General features: G+C 36.2%; 1 protein-coding gene across 12 annotated transcripts in view; it reads left to right on the top strand.

Moving 5' to 3' along the window:
• The window catches only part of MEF2C (myocyte enhancer factor 2C), a 162,198-nt gene that overhangs the window by 122,586 nt on the left and 20,285 nt on the right, over positions 1-19,327 (top strand). For 10 of the 12 annotated variants that reach the window (XM_079144418.1, XM_079144419.1, XM_079144416.1 and 7 more), the window contains 2 exons: positions 5,909-6,095; positions 8,376-8,423. In XM_079144418.1, coding sequence (XP_079000544.1) covers positions 5,909-6,095; positions 8,376-8,423 — 235 coding nt within the window. The remainder of the gene's footprint in view (positions 1-5,908; positions 6,096-8,375; positions 8,424-19,327) is intronic. The other 2 variants (XM_079144423.1, XM_079144424.1) reach the window with 2 other exon arrangements.

Consider the following 19,327-nt stretch of genomic DNA (forward strand, 5'->3'; position numbering starts at 1 on the left):
GTATATTCGATCATTTTTCTCATATTTTAAGGGGAAAGAGATGTGTTACATACCTGGATTCCCTCACAGTATTTCACTCTGTCATGAAAAGAGTTTAAAATCAAGACATGTGATTTCTTAAGAGGGGCAGTGTTATATGGCAGGGGATGAAAAACCACATGAGCGTTTACAGGCAGAGTGAGAAGGAACCACACTGCTCTGAACTGTTCATAGAGTCTTCATGGCTTTAGTAAGTGCTTCAAGCTCCATGATGAAAAGACCAGTTTTTGCACATTGCTCTCAGTTGCTGGAAGTCAGTTCTGTTGAAAGTTTCCACAGCTGCTAAAACATTTACAGCAGGGCAAGGACACTCTGCCCTTTGTGTGTAGTGAGTGTCTCCACCTCTTTAAAAACATTATAACACTGTTTTTCTATTTCAAAGACCCAGTTTGAAGAGTTTCCTTTTTAAAATAGAAAATTTAATATTGCAGTCACCTGTTGGAATAATATAATTTATGCCCATATTCCTCAATTACATGAAATAATTCATGGGTGATTTGGAATCTTGTCGACCAGCATTTCCTCATGCTGGGTTTGCCTCGGTTCATGCTGGGCTTCACAGCAAGCAAAAACAGCTCCATTTGAGGAACCAGGAATTAGGAAATGTGCTGAATGAATGAGAGGTGGATGCAAGACTGGTTGAGAGTAAACAAGAAGGGAGGAAGTAGAGAGAAACAGTCTATATTTTATTCAAAATAATGGACTGTGAAGAGAGAAATAATGCTGTGAAGAGAGAAATGTTGCTTTGTAGGATCAAAGGAGGGAGTTAAATGAAAAACACTTGAGACTATTAATGTACAGAGGAGAAATGCTTCAAAAAAGGAGAGAGAACACATAGGTATAATGGAGACTAACTGGTAAAACTTCTCAAAGGGAAGAAGGAAGAAGAATGGGGGCCTAAGCAAGAAGATGGGATCTAAGCAAGATGGAGAAGAATCAGGTTTATTTAAGGTGGAAGGTGGGTAGGGTGAAGGTGGGTGGGTAGCCACAAAGTAACTTTCTTTAACTTCTGTAGGCATTGAGGGAAGTAGGACCAAGTGCTCACCAGAAGTCAGAGAACGATGAGCCTGGACTTTGAGGAGGGAAAGGGAATGAACAGGGGCAAGCTACAGTTGTCAGGCAGCCCTGAGGAAAGTTAAATACCAGCAGTTGGTAGTCCCTTCATCAGAATCCTATTTTGGTTTTGTTTTTTCTTTGCTAGAGCTCTGGAGAGAGGTATTGGTTGTTCACAATGTAAGTGTCATTAGTGGCAAAAAAAAAAGATTCAATTCAGTCATTCATATCAAATAAAAGAAGACCCATTAAAAAATACTTTGTTAAAAATGTGTACATATATGAAAATACCTAAGTGAATCTCACCATCATGTATATCCATAAGAATGGGGTCCTACTTAGAATAAGATATAATCCATGCATGTATAATTTTATAAAAACAAATTCTAGTCATGTATCACCAAAAAGAACCAATAAAAAATACAACACTTTATTTTTTATTGGACTTCTCCTGTGATATGTTTGGGAATGTAGTAGATTTTGAATTAAAGTTCCAATACTTTCTGACTATGATGGTTTACTTCAGAAACCATCCTCAATTTGTTTAGGGATAGAAACTAAGTTCTTTTAGCCATCATGTCTGTATCACTTAAAGGCAGTACCAGCTTCCTGGGCCTGTGACCTGACCCTGCTCTGAGAGCTGTGCTGGGTTAAATGCTGTATTCTTATTGTCTTGAAATTCTTAATATTTTTTAAACAAGAGTTGCATCTTCTTTTCATTTTGTACTGGGCTCTGACTACAGCGTTTTATTTGATCACCCCGAAATTCTTTATTCCTGACTTGAATGTTCTAAAAATTTGGAGCTAAGCCCTGAGATCTTTGCAAGTTTAGAATTTTAAACCACTTTTTGGCTTTAATTTTCTAGACAAAAAAAATTAAATATAGATGTTTTTAAGTTTCCTAATTTTGAAAAGTCAAGAAGGAAAAAAATAATGCCAATTACTTCGCAGCACTTATATGTAACTATAACCTTTGCATTCTCCCAAAATGTTTAGAGCCACTTGGTGTCTTTATGGATGCAACCATTCCATGCCTCAGATAAAGAAATCAAGGTCAGGGAAGATTAAATGACCTGCCTTGTTCAGTGGAAGTTTACTACATGACCTAGACTGCTGCTAAGATTTGTGATAGCAAGGCTAATGTTCTTTCTAATTCTCTAACATATTTTCTTAATGTGATCATTTTTAATTTACTTTCAAAATTATCATAGCTGGTTCCTGATACAGATAAGGAAACAAAGCAAAAAAAAGAGAATGAAAAGGATGTTAACATATTGTGTGAGTTTTAAATTTTCAAAGTATACATGTGATGTCAGAATTATATTTGACTGCTCCTTAACCAATCACAGTTGAACCTTACAATAATCATTACCAAGTTTTTTGTGGCCCAGAATGCTAGAAAATAAGTAATTCTGGAGAATGATGGTCAGAGGAGGGGAAGAGTGGAGTGACTTTTACGGAACTGGTTGCTAAGACAGTTCAGAATTTATCACATATTTATTCATAATCTATAATTCTGACGTGCATATAATCACCCCAGGGCTAGGTAGATGGACTTTTTTTCTCTAATAAGACAGGATCAGTATTTTATAAAGTGTTTAGGGGTGATGTAGTTTTATAGCTGATCTTAAATACCCAATAACAGTGAAATATTTATTAGTAGAAAGAGTAAACAAAAATTAAAACACTTATAACAAAAAGCTTTGAAATACACATTCTCAATAAATATCGAAGAAGGGGATCTTTAAGGTTTACTTTTTCCCAATACTTCAGTCACTCCAATGGTAGATACTCATCCACATTCCTTGAGAACCTGTTTACTTCATTATTTATGTGATCCACAAGTAATAGGCTGCTATTTGACTCTTATTCAATCAACAGTATGATTTCAGAGCACAACATTTTATTTGTCAAAAACTTACACTGTGTTGCACAGTGATTCAGTAGCAAAAGCAAGACTTAGTCACTAAGTTAGATGGCCTTGGGTCACTTAACAAGTGTTACTGATTTGAAAAGGGGAGAATTATACCTGCAATGAAAAGATGTTGACAGTGTTGAAGCATATCATGTATGTGAATCATGCAGCCTAGTGGCTGCTCCATAAATAATATACAGTAAACATAAGCTTGTATTTTTATATTAGTATAGTGTCTTCTTCAAAAAATTGTTCACGATAATAGACAAGTAGAGTAAGCTTTGCATTGCATTATAGCAAGAGAGTTTGTAGAACTTTGATGAAAGGGGACAGTACTCGGCAAACATCATAACTGATTTTATAAGAGAGTGGAGGAAGGAAATCAGGAGGACGGCAACTTGCAGAATTAAATTTGTTGGTCAAGGTGGGCTTTCTTAAGGCCAGGTTTTGAGCAGAGTTGGAGAAGGTAATGGAATTAACCAAGGTAATGAGTCCAGAATGAGAGAAGAACAGACTAACAGGAGACCAGGTGATGAAGGCTGGTCAAAGCTGGAACTCGCAGGACCATGAAGGCCATGGGAAGAAGTCAGGTTCTACTCTAAGTAGTGATGAGAGCTCTCACAGGGTTTTGAACAGAGGAGTTCATTATCTGACTGATATTTTTTAAGGATCAAACTGATTGGTTGGTTGAAAATAAAAAGAAATTGGGAAAGAACAGAAGTGGGTAATTGTGCTAGAACACAAAGACAGCAGATTTCCAAAATGCTTCCACCTCAGTGGAGTACCACTGGTCTTTGTCACAAAGGTTACTGTTATGACCCAAGGTTTGCCCAAGGTGGCAAATTCAAAAGAGTAACCAAAGAAAATTTAAATGGCCGTGTATAGATGGATAGAGTTAAAGGAAACCTGAGAGAATAGTGAAGAACACCAGGGCTTGCAACCTAGAAGCTGCTGTCACCTCTGGACTCAAAGGAGCAAGGAGAGGAAATCACCAGGGCTCAGCAAGATCTGTGACCATCAGAGAAAACAACTCGATTCTCCTGGCCTGTGCAGGAACGGAGCAGCCTCTGCTAACATGACTGTGGCCCAGCATTAATGCTGCTCCTATTAAAAAAAAAAATTGCTCCAGCCTCTCCTCTACACTCTGTACTGCCCATTGGCTGACCTGAAGTCACAGGTCAGGGGACCCCAGTTGCTGCTATTGTAGTGTCAGCTCCTGGGCATAGAACAGAGTGAAGTAGATGGAGAGTGACTTTGGGGCCAGTGAAGGATGCCTGACACAGTCACTCTTTGTTTTCTTTGGCGTGCTGGAGCCATTATTAGCCTTTTAATGAAGGACTACAATATTTTATTCATTCTGTAGACATTTACTTTACCACATACACTAGTATTTTTGTTCTTTAATAGAACGCTAGAAATTGGGATACATTCATGCTTTGATGTCTTACAAACATTTATATTTCACTATGTCATGGTGTTTATCCAAAATTATTTTCTGTTACCATTTACAACAGATTTTCTGTTACCATTTACCATTTACAACACATAAATGAAATTTAAAAAGTCTGTATTATTTTATCACTTGAACCTTTTCATTTCCCTCAAATATAATAAAGAATCAAAGACACATAAAAGAAAAATGCACAAAAAGTTTACTTTTGTCAATATCAACATTTCCAGAACATGAAAGAAAAGTAACATGGGAAATGAAGAATATGGGAGCATAAACATAAACAGAAAACAGTACTGTAATCAGCAACATAAACACGGAAGTGCCACAGAGCACAATGTGTGATCCAGACCGGCCAGTCAACCAGTGAAAACAAAACAACAAAAAACAAACAGCCACATATAACATACACACACATTTGAACTCCCGCAGTGGTTTACTAAGAACTCTAAGGGCATGATTTATATATGTACACATATACATGTATGTATAATGGATTTATACACATATATATTGTATATAATTTTATTTTAAGAATGCTCTATGATCCTACACCATGAGTCTTTTGGCAATATATATTCATACAGTATTTTCATTTGTAATGCTAAAAAGAGAGAAAAAAGGGAGGGGTATTTACAACTCTGATTAGTTAATGCAGGCAAAAACATAAACCATATATTTTTCTTTAATTTTAGAAATAATATCAAAAAAATCAATAATTAAAACCTGAATTACTCTAATTGGACATCCACACAGCTTCAGTTGACTAAATTTGCCAACTGTCTCATTGGAGACAGATCTTGCCATTTGTCAGTAGCAGTATGTAAATACCAAAATGTGAAACATACTTTCTGAGCTATCATTTTAAAATGTGAATTATTGAATGATACCTGCTCTGTTGAAAGCTGTATCTTAAAATGCCTATTATATTTAGAGTTACTTTTAAAAGACAGATTTTTTAAATAATAATTAAACTATATGTGCTATTCTACATGCCTGGGGATGATTTTATATCATTAAGTTTCTGCATAAATATGCTCCAGTAAGCAATTAAACTAAAGGCTCTGGTTTGCATTTTAATCCTTCTTTTTATCTGTGAAGTCATCACAGTCATGTACCTTTGATCTTGCAGTCATTTCTGGCACCAGATTCAGACATCACAAATGAACAATTATTACTTAATAGAATGGAATTCAAAGACAATGGAGTCTAATGAAATGGGGCTTTGTTTTAAACAAAAGCGAAACCTTTTCTAATAGTTGCAAAGAAAGAACTCTGAGCATATTAAAGAAATCAATTTATGATCTGAACTTCTTCATGGTCTTCTGCACACCATGGGGTTTGGAATTGGAATGTTTCTTAGAAAAGTAAACACTGCCTGTACTTGAGAGCTTCTGTTGCTGTTCTTTTCTTTTACTATATTTTTGGTTTTTTTCTTTCTGTTCCTACAGGCTGTTCCACCTCCCAACTTTGAGATGCCAGTTTCCATCCCAGTGTCCAGCCATAATAGTTTGGTATACAGCAACCCTGTCAGCTCGCTGGGAAACCCCAACCTTTTGCCACTGGCCCACCCTTCTCTGCAGAGGAATAGTATGTCTCCTGGTGTAACACATCGACCTCCCAGTGCAGGTAACACAGGTATGCCCTCAAATGGACTTAATTTTAACAAGTCATTGGAGGAGCCACTTTTACCACTTTTGGCAAAAGCCCAAACTGGTTTTTGTTTTTGGTTTTTTTCTGTGAGATATTCTTTGGTTTCCTATTTATGTGCCTTTACCCCTTCATTGCTTAGCATCCAACCCTATTAGGTCTTCTATCTGATAAGCCTAAATCTTTAGTATATCTTTTGAAATCTTTCATAGTCTGCGTTTTATCTTTTCAGGTGTCACTTATCTCTTCTCATGGCCATTTTTTTTTTTTTTTTAAACCAGAGATTGAACCCAGTAGTGCTTCTGAGTCACATCACCAGCCCTTTTTTATATTTTATTTAGAGACAGGGTCTTTCTGAGTTACTTAGGGCCTCGCTAAGTTGCTGAGGCAGGCTTTGAACTCACAATCCTCCTGCCTCAGCCTCCCGGCTCTGGGATTACAGGCATGCGCCATCATGCCTGGCAAATGTGGCCATATTTTAACCACATACTTCTCAGGATGTCAAAAATCCTGTCAACACACTTAGTATTCTGCTGTTTCACTGCCTAAAATGCCCTTTTCCCTCTCTACCAATGTGCCACCTTTGCTGTGAAGCCCTCTCCTGCATTCTGATAGCATCTGTCCCATTTAATTATTTATTACTTGGCCAATTTTTATTTACTTACATAGTAACTTATCCCAGAAAGTATTAAACGTAGAAAGGATATATGATAGGATTGCATGTTTTACAAGTAGTGTGAAATAAAAACAAAACTGAATCAGAAATGAAATCAGGAGCGTGTCATGAACTCATACGTACTCAACATAAATTTGTCTCTACATTTCTCCTTACTGCTGTTCAACTGAATATCATAAAGAAGTGAAATTATTGCTCAGGGAAAGTCTGACCATTCTTTGGACTTGGCTCAAACTAAATACACTACAATTTACTATATCAACTATGTGTCTATTTTTCTACTGAATTAAAAGAACTTGAAGGGAAAAATACCAAAAATACCCTCTTTTTTTAAAAATTCTTTTTAGTTATATAGAAGAATACCCTCTTGATTTGCCAAAATCACAGTGGGAACTAATTCAACGTGTATGGAATATAACTAAATTATTTCTTCATATTTGCAAAAGCAGCATCAAAAATAATTGTATTTATAAATCACATAAAGCAAACCATTATATGCTTACATTATATTTTAAGAAAGCACTTTATAAGGAAAATTTTAATGTATGTTAGGCACACATAACTGTATTTAAAGCAGTTTATTCACTGAAGAATTTTTCCTCTAGAAGACTTTATAAATCCTGAGTCTGGGAAATGTGTACAAAGGACTTCATTGTGCTATTCTCTTTATATTTTAATATGTTTGAAATTTTTATGTGAATTTCAATAGCCACATATATTCCTTTCAGAGCATATTCAAATGAAGTTGAATTTCCTATTTGATAAACTCATGCTCATTTTTTTTAAATTTTACATTTTATTCCCAAAACAATATTTGATGGGAAATATGTTCTTAAAATGTAATGAACATTTTCATCTAATTCTAAACCCTGAACCAATTAACAATGATAAAATATCACTTAGAAACAATTAGAAAACCTAGATGACATTCTTGCTATTATTTTTTTGCCTAAATCTTGTTCCTTAAAAACTAAAAGTAATTATTATATTCAGCATCTTGCTGAAACATCCCAACTCTCATATGTAAACATTGTCAAATGTTTTAAATTAGCAGTGAATAGGCATATGTGAATAAGCATAGCTTTTTGAAACATGTTTCTTGTGTCAATAAGTATAATTTATACAGGTAGGCATGAAATGATCAAAAAACTCTGGACAATTAGCATTGCATAAAATTAATGGTACCAGATATATTTACAAAGAATTTAACGTCAGATATGTGGTTATCTGACTACATAGGCGAACCTAATTTTTTTTTTTTTAACTGCCTATGAAGCATCTGCTTAGGAAGGACCTAGACTTGGAAATCATAAAAATGAAGTGACTATTCAAGGACTAGATTTTTTTTTTTTTAATGTAAGCTTTCCGGGGTGAGGAGGAAAGATCCTGCAAAATGTCAGTGATTGAATGTATTTTTAACATTTGAGCACAGCATGTCACAATAAAACAAATGTCAGCCATCTGACTTAGGTAGAACTTTACAAATTTATGACTCTGAGGATTGGACAAAATACTAAGGTTTCTAAAGGTAAAGTGTTTTGTTCTGTGGGCCTTTAGCCTTTCTCCTTTTGATCTCCCTCCTTAATCCCTAGGTGGTCTGATGGGTGGAGACCTCACATCCGGTGCAGGCACCAGCGCAGGTAAGCAGGGACTTCCCGACTGCACTGTGTGTCACTGTCCAGATTGCCAGGAAGTCAGGCTTTTATACAAAATAAAGTAGAAAGTTCTGTGAGAGGCATGGGAAAACGGCCCCAAGAATTTCTAAAACACTTTTGAAGCAGGAGTGGTTAAATAGTAACTTAGGAGTAAACTATTTATTAACTAGAACCGTTCTTAATAAAGCTTGATCTGGTCAGTGGGTGAACTGAAGGCTCCAACCAAATCAACTTAATCCTAGATATCATTCCTACACATAAGAGTCCCTTCAGCAAATCACACTTTGTGTGTTCTCTGTTAATCATTTCACAGTAAAAGTGAATCATTTTCCACCCAAAAGAAATACTTAAATCCTATATATTTCTAAAGGACAGTGAATAAAGAAAAGGAGGGAGTCAGATTTTAACCATTCAGCAATACTGGTAATAAAAACAAATTTGACATTAAAATGAATTTTCAGAGGACATCAATATAATCTAACCCCCAAAAAACTCCTAAATAAATATTACCTCTTAAGAACTTCTTAAACCATGGCCAGTCACAGTTCTCGGTATAATTCATGATATTGTGATTATTGAGATATTAATGCCATTTTCAATGCAGAAGTAAGGGAGCACAATACTTTTAAATGCCAACTGTAGTTTGCTATTGGCATAACAAGTAACCATGGTAATTTCTGCAGCTGGAACATGCTATACATTTTAAATAGTAGGGGGCATGCATGAATGGCACAAGGTTATGTTTGAAATGTCAAAAAAATTCAAGTTTATTGAAATATCCATGGACAGCCTAATTAAAATATTTTACCAGGGTCAAATATAATAGCCTACTAATTATAAGAAAAAAGATAAAGAAAATCAGCATACAAAAACATTTTTATAAATATGTCCATTTGGGGGTAGTATTTCTCACTTTTTGGTATTGGTTCTTCCCTAATTTAGTAAGTGATGAAGAAAAAGGATTTGAACTACATGGTGAATTGACAGGATGAATAGCTCTAACGTCCTATTTTATAATATCTCTTTAAAATTAGAAAGAGTCAAATTAGTGAATAAACTCAATGGTAGTTTTTTTGCTGGACCCTAGAAATGTGTGTTTTTTTCACCTTGAAAAATACTTTATGGTTTGTAGTCTCAAAAGTAGAGAAGCATATTAAATCCAGACTTCTGTATTTCCTGGATTCAAGTCTCTGCCAAACACCCTTGTTTAAAGACAAGGGTGGAGACCAAGAATTGGGTGGGCACAAAGACCAAGACATATTGTAAGAAAAATTACTTAGCTTTTATGATGTTTTATCTAATATCTCAGTGCACCAGTTTGCTTGGGAATATAGGAAAAGTCAGTAGTGGAGATGAGAGTTATTAAAACTTGTAACAAAAAAAAAATGTAGAAGAGAACATGGGTTACTCAGCTTTGATGGAAGTGGTTTCTTGTTACTGCTTAGTAGCTAGAATGCTTTAGAATCCTATGTTGAAAATAAAAAGGTCCAATTCTGCTATCATTGTCAATTTCCTGATAGTCAGCTAAGTTGATTGACCCTCCAGGGATAGGAAAGACCCTCGAGCCAGGCGCAATGGCACATGCCTGTAATCCCAGTGACTTGGAAGCCTGAGGCAGGAGGATCGTGAGTTCACAGCCAGCCTCAGCAAGAAGCAAGGCGCTAAGCAACTCAGTGAGACCCTATCGCTAAATGAAATACAAAATAGGGCTGGGTTTATGGCTCAGTGGTCGAGTGCCCTGAATTCAATCCCTGGTATCCCCTGGCCAAGAGAGAGAGAGAGAGAGAGAGAGAGAGAGAGAGAGAGAGAGAGAGAGAGAAAACACCCTCGATTTTGTAAGCATGAAAGTTGGCCACATACGGGCTATAGTATCATTCAACTGACAAAGTCTTAAGAGTTTAACAAATGCATCTTTCTACCTCAGACCTCTGCTGTAGGCATGAGACTCATCTAATTACAAAATAGAAGAAAAGAAAAAGACAATTGTTTCACCCTAACAACAATAATTATTCTGTCTTGGTTGTATCTTACACATATGAACAAATAGTTTTCATAGTTATATATAGTTATTTACCCACTTTTTAAAAGGAGAGGAAGACACCCTTTCTAATGTGATGCCAAGGCACACCTGTTCAGATGCCATTTGGTCTTGAGCTTAACTGTCACGTCCTGCACATAAACTCAGCCCTCTTCCCCTTCTTTCTCCTGCCAACCAGTATCATATGTTGCAGCTGAATATATCTGTGCTGATGTCAAAGAATCACATAACACCAGAGGGAAGAAGGCCAGTCAGAGTGTCTCTGAATTTTCAAAAGAGAAAATTAAGGCAAAATGGCCACAAAAATAACTCCCAATTTTTTAATGTTCTCATTTAAATTCTAGGTCTCAGAGGTAGAAACTCTGAGGCCAAGTGGCAAAATTCTGCAATCAAATTAAATATTTTTTTAGCCTTCGAAGGTTTTGTTTTTCCAAAATCAAGTCATATCAAATTGAGAAAAGGGAATAGTCTCATGAGGGAAAGAAGCTAGGTCAGCATTTATTTTGTGCCTAGAAATATCAAAACAGCAAAAAGGTGAGCCTTCTCATGTTCGGTCCAGCTCAGTCATAAAGCGTAGCATCTTTCCCAGCCAGTTGATTCAGCCATCCTTCTCCCCCATCCTGTCATGCCATGAGCCACCAAGCCTTACCAATTTGTCTCCTGGGTGTTTCCTAAATCTAACGCCTCTTGGCCTTTCCCATCCTGTTGCCCTGGTTCAAACTCCTACCAGTGCCACAGGGTTGTATCCAGAGCCCGCTAATTCAGCACCCTGCTTCACATTTCATTCTTCTTCAGTCTCCCTGTGACTGATCTTTCTCAAAGCCTTCACATCCTGAAAATCCCAGCAATGGCTTCTCAGCTCTTTTACAATACACCATAAGCCTCTTACCTCTGACCCTCCCTATTTTCCAATTTTAACTTCTCTTCTGCCACTGCCATCAAGAGCCTTGCAGTTCAGCTCTACTAATAACAAATATTTAAATTGCTCTTCTTATCTGTTTTGCAAAAAATGTAACTCATTCATCCTCATAGCTGTCCTTTAAAGGCTATGCTCATGTTATACCCTTTCTACAGATGGGTCAACTGAGGCACAGGGAGATTAAATAATTGCTCAAAATGGAATGCAAGCATCCTGGCTTGAGTCCAAGCTCTTAACTGTTCCACTATGTTCCACTTTGCAGATGGTGTCAGAGCTGCTCACACTTACCTAAATATTGCTCCCATGCTTTTTCCTCCCTATTTGGGGCTACTGAGTGCTGTTTGTCATTGCTCAGATTTTGGTTCAGCTGTTCAGGAAATTCTTTCCTGGCTGTTCCAGAGATGTTACGCACCTCTCCTCTGTGCTTCTGTGGCAGCTTATACTGATGTTGCATGTCACCTTGCATCAGAATTGTGATGTCTGGGCATGTCTCTCCTCAACACTCAGTCTCTGGGGCAAACTGTGTTTTAGTTTGTATTCTCAGCTCAATGTATAAGGGTTAACATACAGTCAATACTCAGTAAATGTTAGCTAAATAAAACCTCTTCTAGACATAGAGTTTAAAGAGTATTGATGTAAAGCAGGAAGAACATTTCAAAGAAATGATGTAATTTTAAATACAAAATGATATACCCTTGATCTATAATTTATAAAAATAATGTATTCAATATTGTATACAGTGAATATATATTTGATGAAGTGGCTGAGCACATGGACCAGTAAGGCAAGGTTTTACTAACTTCTCTAATATAGCAGAAAACCTAAAAAGCTGATACATATCTCATATCATCATGAATCACCTCTTAAAGCAATGAAGCTCCTTTCACTTAAGTTGAAATAATTTCAAAAATGAAAGCAAATGGTAATGAAGAAATACCAAGGTGGGCTTGTGCTCTTGGTATAAGGGATATATACAGCAAGTCATTTTAATGCATTAGTAACAGTGACATTTCTAGGATTCAATTGACAGTTATTCCTCTACTACTTAATCCTTTCCTCTCAACAACCAAAATGAGAAGTCAGTGCTTTTAAAGTTACATTTTGTCATATCTCTGTACATTAAAGCTTTTAACATGCTAATCTGAGTGGTTATTGATGATTATACGATCAAGTTCTGTTGAGTTGTTGTAATCATTAGATTTGATAGAAATAACCATTAGCACAGCAGTTCCTTATTGGGTTATGCGCTACCCTGTTAGTACCCTCTGCATTCATCTTGATGATATGGTTGGCTTTTGTTGAGTAGAAAGTACCAGTGTGCACAAATATTTATTGAGATTTTAGAAAGTGAAAAGACACAGAAAAAAGAAAAGCCTTTAGGAATCCTTTTGAAAATTTAAAAGAATTTTACGATCTACCTAGCTATTTCTGGGGCAGGGTGGGGGGTGCAGCACTGGAGATTGAACCCAGGGGTGCTTTACCCCTCAAACTGTATCCCTAGTCTTTTTTATTTTTTATTTTAAGACAGGGTTATGCTAAGTTGCTGAGGCTGACCTAACTTGCAATCCTCCTGCCTCAACTTCCTGAGTCTGCTGGGATTACAGGCATGTGCCACCATGCCTGTCTCTATATATCTGTTTGACAATGAGGCAAAGAGATTTATGTATATTGGTTAATAATTTTAATTAGCATTTATTGTAAATTAGATATAATTTTATATAAAAAGAAACTAACAGCTGTTTCTTTATTTTGATTGTTAATTGTTTACTATTTTATGCATTGGGTTGTCAAGCATTGTCATTTCTGGAATGCTTAATTTATATCAGCTAAATACATGGAGACTTGATGGCAGCAATGTACTTCTGTGGATCCTGAACAGAAAATAGAGAGACCTGGTTTCCAGGCTGTGGAAAAAAGTCATCTAGGAAGACCTTTGCTTATGACTTAGTACCTTTGAACTTAGTACTTACATTGTGGATAAGACACAAATATCTTTACAATTCATTTATCCAGAGTGTTATGATCATGTAATCATAAAACATTTTGATTCCTCTAAATTGGAAAGAAAAAAATAGCATATTACAATGTAGAACTAAGTGAGCAGAGAAATAATTGCATAAATAACATTTAATTTTTTTTTTGTACCAATAACACTGTTTTTCAAGTATTTGAAAACACCCATCAGAAATTTGTTGCCTGGACTGACTTACCTGGGGGGGAATTCAACCCAGGGTTCTCTACCATTGAGCTACACTCCCAACCCTTTTATTTTTTATTTTGAGACAGGGTCTCACCAAGTTGCTGAGGTTGGCCTCAAACTTGTGATACTCCTACCTCAGCCTCCTGAGTCCCTGGGGTTACAGGAGTGCACCACCATACCTGACTCTGAGTTGACTTTCTCATCACCCAAAAGACTTCCTCCCATTTCTCAATGATTTAGAATGTTGACAAAATAGTTAAAATTTCAGTGTAAATATATTGGCTTTAACAAGTTTGCATTTTTATTGCCTAACAAATTCAGGTTGTAAAATTCCAAAAACACAAAAGGATACCACTTAATTTTTCTCAAATAAGAAAACTAATTGTTAGTGTACAGATATAATTTTTATCATCCTTTGAAAAACATTATTCTGTAAATGAAAAAACTAACTAGGTTAATAGTTGTGTTCATTCTTCTGTCTTCTGGGAAAGAAAAAAAAAAAAAAAAAACTTCTAAATTCATTCTGTTTTACCTTGGGAGTTCACCCAAAAGGTGAATAAAGATACATAGCATTGGTTTTTGTTTTTATCTGTGAAATTAAGTAATGATGATATTTTTAACCCAAACCAAGGTCATCTAGATTTTCTAAAGGAAAACAAGAAACAAAAACAACTCTCAGTCCTTTCATTGGATAATGGTCAGCATGTGTTTCGCAGCTACTGCCAATACAATCAGTGTCCACTTCCTTCTACAAGCCCTGGCAAATCACAGGCAGAGCAGTGCCTTGACCCCATTCTCTGGGGCCGCTGTCAATGTCTAAGGCAGGTCAAAGAGAAGACAAACAGAAAAAGTTGCAGGTCACCTCAGGATGTTGTAAAGTCTGCCTTCAACTCTGGGCTTGACTTAATGACTAAGGAGTTTGATTTTCAGAGGGAGAAAGAGAATCTCAAATTATAACTTCACGGAGAGTATAGAAGCAGATTTTAGAGCCCTTTGTTTGCCATGATTTCCAACTTATCAAATTGTGTATTTTGGTTTGTTTGAGATAGGGTCTCACTGTGTTGCCCAGACTAATGCCAAACTCTTGCCTCAAGTGATCCTCCCACCTCAGTCTCCAGAGTAGCTGGGACTACAGAGGGGTGCTGCCACGCCAGCTTTCAAACTATATATTTCTTCGAATCACCTGCTTGTCAATTATATTCAGTAAAGCAATGTGAAAATTATTCTCTTTGCTCGTATCACATTGACTTACTGTAAGAGTGTAACGGATAATAAAATTTTGGCCATTGTAATATTAAACTCAAGCACTTAATATTCTCCTCTAAATATGAGTTTTACTCAAAATTTGTCTTTTTTTTCCTCATAGCAACCATCCCCCTCTCTTGTGTACTACTGGGTTCTCTATTCCCTATTTTTGGCATCACCATAAGATTTTATTTAGAGATAACACATAAAAAAGCTTTTTTCATAATCATCAGTAATGTGAAATTGTGCATAAGTAGACAGCAGATGCTGAAGGAGGAATGTGGTTAAAAAAACCCCTCTTTTGGAAATCAGTTTTTTACCTACCAGGGACTTTCTCACTTGAGGCTTCAAGGCTGTCAGCCAAGAGTATAATTTGCTGTTTTTAGATAAACTTTTGCCAATCACTTAAATTTTGCAGTTAGATTTAACTTAGTGTATTTCAGTTGAATTTCAATTCCAAGAGTATATAATCTGATACAGACTCATGTTTGAAAGATCATTAGCTACTTTAAAGAGAACTAAGTGCATTATACTAGAACCTCCGAGCAACAGTTTGAATTTGTAATCTACAGATGTCTCCACAGGGTGCTAAGTAGTCTCTGGGTTTATATCTCTTCTCCGTTGTTTTAACTGAACCCAGTATTTTCATGTTAGCATGAAGACTATGCCCTTTCACAGTTTCTTGGACTTAGAGTCCACTTACCATTTCAAGTTACAATAAAGAACTGATTATATTGTATCTAAAGTCTGCGGAGGAGGGAGCCCTGCTATACTAATATAGGTTATTGTAATATAGTGGTAAAAGCAAATTGAAGTCTACCATCAGTTTATATATGCAAACATTAATTTATTTAACAATCATGAAAAAGGGACCTTTAGTTACCACTGGTATTAAGCAATGTAGTGAAAATAATGAAAACAAGGAGCAGGATTTTGCTCAAGTAATAATTTGGGAAACTATTCCAGTTACAAATATTCAGGATAATACAGTAATCAACTGGTATGATATACCAGTTATTTCAAGAAGAGCATTATTGCCTTCAGAAAGTCTGTAAAATCCCATTTTGCAAGATTGTTGTGAGAATTCAGTGAGATAATTGATATAAAACTTCCAACAGAGTCTCTACCCCAAAGTAAACACTTGTTAATAAATGGTAGCTATTGTTAGTATTGGAATTACCTGTGTTCTTGGTTTTCTAACAGAACTAACTAACGCTGGTTTATTACAGTTCCAGTAATATGTATGAAGGGTACAATGAGCACACACTGGTGGGCTTCACAGAGCTATCTGGTGTGGCCCCCTGTCCTGAACTGTGGGAGTAGCAGACTGCTCCATCACTCTGAGGCAGAACGTGAGAGCAGCACAGCTCAGTGCAACACGTTTCACTTTGAACACTTTGAACTTCTGATGTGTTCAAAGCAGTTGTGTAAATGTTAAAACCACAAGTAATTATTCTTTCTCTTCTGTCACGTTCTCTCTAATTTATACTGTCTCAATATTTTTGTTTAGAAAAATGACTGAAAGAATGAGCAATTGTGTCAATAATGAAGACACCCCCTCATTTTTAGCAGAGACAGGCCCAAAATCGCAAGAAGTGAACAATTAAATGAGTCATAAATCCATCACTCATTGCTAAGTGGAATTTTTTAAAGATAGTAAGGTTCAGTATCATTTTGATGGTGCAATTAAAAACTATCCCTTAAGTAAATCAGTACCCAAAGCAGAAGGATTTGTCACTGGAAACATCAGGTTGTCCATTTCTTCCTTATTTGCAAATGGAGCTTTTTTTTTGGAGAGAGGAAGACATATACAGAGACATGCTAAGCCTCAGACATCTGGCTTTTGTAATAACGCAATGGGACCCTGTGTTCTGGATTCATATCAAAGCTCTCCCACTTGCTGACAGGGGGATCTCAGTCTTGACACAGAAGCTCCCGAAGCCTCAATTTCCTCATTTATCAAACGTTGGGGTGATAATGACTGACCCTTATGAGTACTAGAATGAATGAGAGAGTGGCTTGCCAACATAAACCCACTTTATGACACAGACTTTCAATCTTTGCAAAAACAACTTAGTGATAAATAAAAGTTCTGAGCCTCTGCTTCCCCATCTAGAGCTTAGAATATGTGCACATGTTCAAAGTTCAGTATTTAGTTGACAGACTGTTAATATACAAAAGATCACTAAACAGAGCAGAGCAGGGAACATGGAGGATGAGTGGCTAGATGTGAATCGTGCAATGCTCTGGTCTGTCATCAGGTGACATGGTCAAGCAGAAGAGGCTAATCTCTTTTTGAAACATCGGCCCTGAAATGATCCTGCCAAGAATAGCCTTGGCGTTGGTGGATCTTGGGGTATTTTTTTCTAAGAACGCACCACAGAAGGTACTGAGGTTTTGCTGGAATTTCTTCACTATCTAATATTTTACAATATTGGTTCTTTCCCCTCTAAGAAACCCCCAAAAAGAGAGGAGACTTGATTTTGTGTGTAAGCATCTATAATCAGGAATCTTTAGCAAGATAAGAATCAGATCTGATTTGCCTCCCTCCTATATTAGGCTTGTTGAAATTTTCATCATTTCCAGATTTCTGACCCCAGAGTCAGAAAGGCAATTGTGGTTGCCTTTTCTCTTAGAGCCATTCTATGAAAATGATCTCCTTTTCCCTTAAAATTAAAAAAAAAAAAAATGATCATGGTTCACAACAGCTGAATAACATAGTTCTAAGAGCTTTTAATGGGGTTTCAGACATTCATGTCAGAGAAATATAAAATGCAATCTAGGTCATATTTTCCACCAAAAAATTGTTTAAGAGTGTCATTTTCAGTAGAGTATAGGGATTGTATAAGCAAGTTTACTACATATAATTTAAAATAATTTTTGTGAAAAGATATATATTCATTTGAGACACAAGATAACATCCTGACATTAACAACTAACTTGTAAAACTTTTTCAAAGTCAAATGTAAATTGATGATAGTAAGCACTATTATGAATGTGACATCTGTGGTAACAAGATGCTATACTATAAATACTTAAAAAATTTTGCTAATAAAAGAAAAAACTCTGAAGCTAGCGTTGAACCTCAGTGGTAGAGCATGTGTTTAACATGTACAGTCTTAGGTTCAATCAGCAGCACCAGAGAAAAAAAAGGGGGGGGTAAAATGTTCTGATGAAGTAAAAGCAAACAAACACATAAAAGGTCCAACTGTATTTTCAGCTTATCATATTCCTGTGGCAATTTACTCCAAACTCCCCAAAATCAGATACCATTAACAAATTAGTACACAAAGCAACTTTATGTGCCTATGTGTTACGAGTTGTTTTCCAGATAACTAATAGCAGGTACCATAAAGTACCAGACATGTTTCTACCATGTCCAGTGGTCCTGATAGAAACTGATCTTTTTAATTGACAGCAAGTTTAAACATCTTTACCCTCCATTAGTCATGAGAAGATTATTGACTAAAATTTTACAAAATCTGCCTTTAAAGCATATTTAATTATGCACTGTAAATAGCATACCAAAGTTAAATAGTTGCTCTAATGTTTAGTGTGGCCTCAATGTTTCCTATTTATTTTAAATATTTATTGTAAATATTTGTCCAGAGGAAGAACAGAAATATGATTTGGCAGATTGCCATTCTGTATCTCTTTATATGAGTACAGGATTTTCTATTTATGATGTCTGAGCTTACCATGTCAAGTATTCCTCAAACTCCCACACCAACTCTGACTTAGGAGAACCTCTGAGTCTCCTGTTTCTGATCTTACACTTCATTTAGTTTTCCTCTTCCTCTGTAATCCTGTACTTTAAAATGAGATGAGACACAGAGGGCTTTTAAACACTCAGAGCATGACTGATTTTCAAGGATGCTATGCAATGTATTTCAACTTCAGGGCACGGACACACTTTTTGAGTTCACATTCTGACTTCCACATTTGATGGCTGTTTGATATTAAGCAAGTTATTGGACCTCCCTGTTCTTCAGTTTTTTCATTATATGTAACAAAGGAATGCTTTTACTATCTCACATGTTTTCCTTATAAGGAATAAAGGTCTTTGACATCCATGTATGATCTCAGACACTTACATAGCAGTTACGAGTTGCCAAGTACTGTTTGGGACAGTTAATGTACATATTTGATGTTATGAATGTCATTAGTAAATAAAGCTATACTGTATTTGCTGCTGTTAATATTGTTGTACAATCTTGTTGACAACATTTGACTCAGATGAACATCCGAGTCTCTGATTCAGATTACTTTTATGCTTCTTTTACTTAACAAAATAATCATTTATACTTAGAAAACTAAGACTCCACAGGATTGAAGGAACTGTGCTGAAGACATCATGATTAGCCCCTGAATTTATCTGCTATAGCCTCCTTTCCCCCCAACTCCTGACTGCCATGTCAGTCTTTCCCTCTGTGCCCCCTCTTTCGGATCTCATTCCACATTAGCCTCCCTAATTTCAGTCTAATTCC

The sequence above is a fragment of the Sciurus vulgaris genome (genome assembly GCF_902686455.1).
Source record: "Sciurus vulgaris genome assembly, chromosome: 6".
In the NCBI taxonomy this organism is placed as follows: Eukaryota; Metazoa; Chordata; class Mammalia; order Rodentia; family Sciuridae; genus Sciurus; species Sciurus vulgaris.